The sequence below is a fragment of the Macrobrachium rosenbergii genome, chromosome 40 (genome assembly GCF_040412425.1).
Source record: "Macrobrachium rosenbergii isolate ZJJX-2024 chromosome 40, ASM4041242v1, whole genome shotgun sequence".
NCBI lineage: Eukaryota > Metazoa > Arthropoda > Malacostraca > Decapoda > Palaemonidae > Macrobrachium > Macrobrachium rosenbergii.
The window spans coordinates 1,241,592-1,248,052 of NC_089780.1; the positions used below are offsets into that span (position 1 = coordinate 1,241,592).

Below are 6,461 nucleotides of genomic sequence, written 5' to 3' on the forward strand. Positions count from 1 at the left end.
TTTTGTAACATTTATAAAAATTTATAAAACATTAAAAAAACATTAAGAATTCCTTACCTGGTGAAGTTGAGAGGAGACAGGAGGTCCCGTAACTTCAAAACCCTGGAATTCTTCAGGGAGTCAGGACTGTCATCACTACCAAAGAGATCTGGAATGGCACATAATGAAATAAATTAGGTTATGCGATAGTAAATATAAAATTTGTACCATATGTACAGTACTGTATGTACAAATGATTTCATGCATGAAAATTATAAAAATTAAACACTTAGGAATTCCTTACCTGATAGAGCTGGAAAAGCTGCTGGGAGGTTACTGCAGGTACAGGTTCAGGCTCAGGTTCTGATTCATAGCCAGGTAGAGGTTCTGGGAATCTGGATTAGGAGTCACTCCTGCAATGATACAAATGATAAAATTTATTGGGTTATGCTGTGTATCTACAGTATGTAAATATAAATTGCAGTAACATTTTTATAAATATTATTACAAGTTATAACAATTTATATTACAGCAGTTAATAAAAATAAAGTTGAGAAATCCTTACCTAGACTAGGAGTGGCAGGTGGTGCTGAAGACTTCTTCACGAAGAAAGAGTCTAGCCTAGACTGCACTTTCTTCTTCAGCTGCTTCTCCTTCAGCGCCTCCCTGTAGCACGTAGTAAGATCCAGCATTCCTCTGCGAATCCTCTCAAACCTGGCAATGTTAGGGTCCTCACCCTCAAATGCTGCCAAACATTTCTCCAGGTGAGCAAAACCTCTGTCAAGCCCTTGATTGTTAATTCCTTGACCTTTGGTTGTGGTGCCTCTTCCTCCTCCTCGATCATCTGCTTCTCCAGCTCAATGAGGTCCTCCGATGACAATTCCTCTCCGTGGGATGCCAGCAGCTCAGTGACATCCTCAGCTTCCAAGTCCAGTTTCAGCCTCTTGCTTAGCCCAACAATTTTCCTTGTCACAGCCTCAACATCTTCTGCCTGCTCAAACCCCTTAAAACTATTCACAAACTGCGGACACAGTTTCTTCCACGCACCATTCAGAGTCGACACCTTTACTTCGTCCCAAGCCCGATGTTCGTCACAGCATCTGCAATGTTGTAGCCCTTCCAAAAATCTTTCAGAGTCAACTCCTTGTTACCTTCAACGGCCCGTAAAGCAGCGTATTGTCCTCCTCAGGTAGTATGCCTTGAAGTTAGCAATGACTCCCTGGTCCATCGGCTGTATGAGGGATGTAGTATTTGGTGGTAGATACACCACCTTCACATTAGGTTCATATTACTAAGATTAGCCGGGTGACCAGGGCATTGTCTAAGACAAGCAGGACCTTAAAAGGCAGACCCTTCGAGGCACAATACCTTTCCACTGCGGGCACAAAGTGGTCATTGAACCAGTCCTCGAAGACCATCAAAGTAACCCAAGCTTTCTTGTTGGACTTCCAAATGACGGGGAGTTGACTCTTGAAAATGCCCTTAAAAGCCCTGGGATTTTCTGCCAAGTACACTAGCAAGGGCTTAAGCTTCAAATCGCCACTAGCATTTGCCCCAAAGAGTAAAGTCAGCCTCTCCTTACCAGCTTTATGGCCTGGTGCTGACCTCTCCTCCTTGGAAATGTATGTACGATTTGGCATTCTTTTCCAAAATAACCCTGTCTCATCTACATTAAATACCTGGTCAGCAGTGTAACCACCTTCCCTAATTATCTCAGCCAAACCACTAGGGAAACTTTCTGCTGCTACGTCATCAGCGCTAGCAGCTTCACCTTGCAACTTCACATTGTGCAAATTTGCACGAGCCTTGAAGCGGTTAAACCAACCCCTACTGGCGGAAAATTCTTCACTAGCACTGCCTTCCCCATTTTTCTTCACCACTGCCGCATGCAGCTCCCTAGCCTTCTCTTGAATCACACTCAGGCTCACTGGAACACGCCGTTGGTTCTGGTCTTCCAGCCAGATCAACAATAACTTCTCCATCTCCACTACGTTCTGGCTACGTTGCTTCACGTTAATCACCGTTGCCTTCATTGGTGCAGCGTCTTGCACATGTTTCAGAATACGCTGCTTGTCCTTCACTATGGTAACAACCGTCGTTCTGCTAAGGCCCAAGGCACGGCCTATCTCAGTGTTACTTTCACCCTTCTCCGAACGCTTGATTACGTCGTACTTGACTTCCATGGTGATGCTCTTCCTCGGCTTCTTGGATGCACTAGCATCAGATGATGAACTCTGCCGTTTTGGAGCCATAGTGAAGGCACAATTCACGAAAAACTGCAGCTGAAGAAAAGCAACAATGAGGCAACGTACCTAACTCTGCGGAGGCAAACACGTGAGTGAGGAAAGGGTTGTTTGGTATTGTTACGCGCGCCTGCGTGATCGACCCAGGAAGGTCGTTGTCCGGTCAACTACAGTACCAATGCAGTTACATACAGAGCGCAGCTACGCTCACGAAACCAGTTCCGCTTACAAAGCGGCGTAAAAAGCGCCGAAAAAACGTCATAACCTTGCAATGTATTTTAATAATTGTAACCAGAAACTGATTTTTGATGATTACTGTTAAACCAGAAACGGATTTTTTTATAAATATACGTAATTGAAAAGCGTCGTAAACAGGCTGCGTCGTAAACTCGAAACAAACGTCGTAAGCCGGCCTGGATTTTTTAATGAATATATCTGAAAAACCGTCATAAACTCGAACGTCGTAAGCCGGAACCGTCGGGACCGCCTGTACTGGTTCCCCGTAATACGAATACCCTGGACTGGTTCCTGTAATACAAAAAGTTCATTAAGACAGCCATCTTGTGCCAAACAGCATGCAGTCCTTAGCCTAGGCTATGATGTACTCATGCCTAACTTAAGTGTTACATTACACAGTTAGCCGGGCTTTTCATGCATAAGAGGTGGAATTGGAGTCAAGAATTGATATATATTCATAAAATTATGGAAGAATATCACTACTTACGTAACATTACCATAAAAACTCTTGGCAATTTGCTGTTACATCAAGGTGAAGATACACAAGAACACTATTAAGTGTTATGGCAACATGTACAATATAAACTAAGATATGTGCATACCTTTTACAAGGGAGAAATGTGGCATTTCAAATGAAAATAAGGGGGAGCTACATCCCTTTCCCCTCTCAAGTCGCCAAACACGTCTTGAACAGTGAGAGTTGAGCTTACGCAACTACGCACTTGGTTGAACTTACGCACGCACTTACAGAGCAAAGGTCTTTAGTTTTAATACAATTAATACCCTTTTTTATAATTTTAATACTTTTTGCTCAACAGCATTTACCCCATTGCTTAATCAGTAACTAAAATAGAATGTTTAGGATTTCAAAATCTAATTATTGGTACAAAATGCTGTTGAGCAAAAAGTATTAAAATTATAAAAAAGGGTATTAATTGTATTAAAACTAAAGACCTTTGCTCTGTAACTGTAGAGGAAATATTGAATTAAAAGCCTTTGTGTGACTCGATGACCTTGGATCAAATTTGCTTTCTTTTTCATCTTAGCAGACTTGGAATGTGCAGAGGATGCTGTTTTACCTAGCAAAGCGTCACAAAATTACAGTCACTGAATAGTGCAGATAAAATTCCTTATCTTTGAAATATCAAGAGCTGATTTGACCCAGCAAATGTTAATTTGCCTTTTTTGAGTGAAAGGTTATTTTACTTGTTATTCAATGAATAAATATTGGTACCAACTTACCTGTCTGATGATTCAACAGCAAAGGCTCTAATTATGAAGAGCCAGACCTCCTTTCTTCTCTGCTCTATATATCAGCAAAGGCTCTAATTATGAAGAGCCAGACCTCCTTTCTTCTCTGCTCTATATATCAATCTGTGAAAGAAAAAGGAAAATTAGAGCTGGAATGAATGAAGATTTCACTATATGTGACACATTATCCTGATCTCTGCTGTGTTTTTTTGCTGTAAATACAATAAAAGAGTTTTTTAGAATGATAATTGCAAGTGATAAGTCAATTCTGCAATGCTGCACAGCCAACTCATTCTGTCTCTTACTTTTTGCAGATTTGCAAGAATCCTCCACTGAAGGACCTCAACAAGAAGAAGAAGATGGTGAGTGTTCAATTCATCTTGTGTTTTTCATCATTTTCCTTCTTTTTTCTCTTATAATATTCAACTTAGGATAGGAAATAGTACCTCTGCTTAACGGATGCTGTAGGATCTAGCTTTCTGATAGGTAACAAAGTCTGTTAAGCAACAGACCCCATATCATAGCCTGCACTTGAATATTTCCTAGATTTCTGGTTAAGGAATGCAGACCCTATTTTAAAGTCTGTACTTGAATATGTTCTAGATTTATGATAAGGAACAAAGTCTGTTAAGGAACAAAGAGCCTATTGATACCCTGCACTTGGGTATTTTACAGATTTCTGTTAGGTAGCAGAGTCTGTTAAGGAACAGACACCCTATATTACAGGAAGACTTGAACACTTTCCAGGTGTCTTACAGCTAACAAGAAGACCTCATATTTCCTAAACTAACATGGAATTTACACTTAAAATTCATTTTAAGAGATTTCCACTTAACACTTTATTATACTTCACACTTAAGATGAGATTTATATAGAATTTATAGAATTTATTTAGCAATGGCAGCCAGGCAGAAAATGATAAGTGATTATGGAGCTGATAAACAAAGAAGTTGCAGTTTATTGTTGCAAAATGTCTTCCATATTTGCTTTTTGAAATTAATATTTCCTGTTACCTTCAGACATGTAAGTCTGTCACTACAGCACTTATGCATCTTTAGTGTAACTAACTAACCTTAATATAACAAGACATGGGGTTCTTTTTGTGTGGGTTTGTGATGGTGAGGTGGTTTGGGGGACAGGACAGAGGTTATACAGGCTGGAAGTTGCAAGCAACTGGACCCTTGATGAATATTAAGTAAAATATTCTGGTAAATTATTCATAACTGAAATGAGTCCTACCTTGACACAGTTACTGTATCCAATTTCTTTCCTACTGCAGTCTGTCTGTCTGTAACTTTTGTCTGTGCATGCATAGAGGGGTCCCATTGCAAGAAACAGACAAAAGCTCTGTCTGCCTTTTGTCTGTGCATGCATGGAGGGGGCCACATTGCAAGAAACAAAAAAAAATGTAATTGTATTTCTGTAACATGATTCTGCAGAAAGCTGTGAATTTCAGGTATACGTATTGAATATTAATCCATAATTACTTATAGTGTACAGTGCATTGTCCAGTGAAATCAACAGACATTAAATTAAAACATTGAAAGTTCAGACAGCCTTCAGGCTTCACAGACCAATGAATGGTGTGTCTAATCTTGAAATTATGGAACTAGATTTACATCCTAATTTAGATATGACATAGATTTTGTGTGGCTTAGATTATCAGCCACACAAAATCTATGCAGTTGCTGATGTTGACGAGAGAGCATGTGATTTGTAAGGCTGGAATGTTACCTCCCACCCCTTTCTGTTGTATTAAGTTGATTAAACTAGATTCTAAATGATAATTAGTTGAATTCATCTAAGCCTACACTAGTTAGCCATTTTTTTTCCACAGGAGACACCATCTATGAAACTCCATATAACTTTTAAGCAAAGATTGAGCAAACTTTGCTTCATTATTATATTAGATTAGATGGGAAATGTCCCCTTCACTTAATTCTGTACCTTTTAATATCATTTGTACCATTTTTATCATGATTTGTGGTTTTCCTGTTGGTCTTGATCTTGCTAATTTGCATACTTAGGGTACTTGATGGGCTTTACATGAGTTCTGACTCTGAAGCCGCATCTTTGGAGGAGGACAAGTCTCCTGCTTTTAGTTTTAGTTAAGGTCTCCATCTTTCTCTCCTTATGAGGAATTATACAAATTTAACAGATAATTTCTCTCTCTCTCTCTCTCTCTTTCTCCCCTCACTCTCTTTCTCTCTCTCTCTCTCTGAATATTTTTCTCTTTCAGTCTCTTTCTCTTCCTGAATCTTTTTCTCTTCAGTCTCTCTTTTTCTCCTGAATCTTATTCTCTTTAGGTCTCTCTTTCTCTCTTTTGGTTTCTCATCTTTCTCTCAGACTTTCTTCCTCACTCTTTCGCCCTCAAAATCTCTGTCTAAAATCATTCTGAAAAAAAGATATTCAGAGTGCATGTGATGTGTAGGGCTGGAGGAATGTTACTCCCTATCCCTTCTGTTGTATTAAGTTGATTAAACTAGATTCTAAATGATTATTAGTTGAATTCATTTAGGCCTACACTAGTCAGCCATTTTTTTTTTCACAGGAGACACCATCTATGAAACTCCGCATAACTTTGAAGCAAAGATTTAGCAAACTTTGCTTAATCATTACATTAGATTAGATGGGAAATGTCCTCTACACTCTCTTCTGTACCTTTGGCCTGAATTTCCATGTGGTCTATATATCGTTTGTACCATTTTTGTCATGATTTATAGCTTTCCTGTTGGTCTTGATCTCGATAAT

General features: G+C 39.3%; 1 protein-coding gene across 1 annotated transcript; it reads right to left on the minus strand.

Annotated features, from left to right (window-relative positions):
* Positions 1–53: 53 nt before the first annotated feature.
* LOC136825993 (tigger transposable element-derived protein 1-like) lies at positions 54–2,231 on the minus strand. The gene is made up of 2 exons (XM_067082852.1): positions 1,898–2,231; positions 54–148 (listed from the first exon to the last, which is right to left on the minus strand). The coding sequence occupies exons 1-2, from the start codon at positions 2,229–2,231 to the stop codon at positions 54–56; spliced, it is 429 nt and encodes a 142-aa protein (XP_066938953.1).
* Between the last annotated feature and the right edge of the window lie 4,230 nt (positions 2,232–6,461).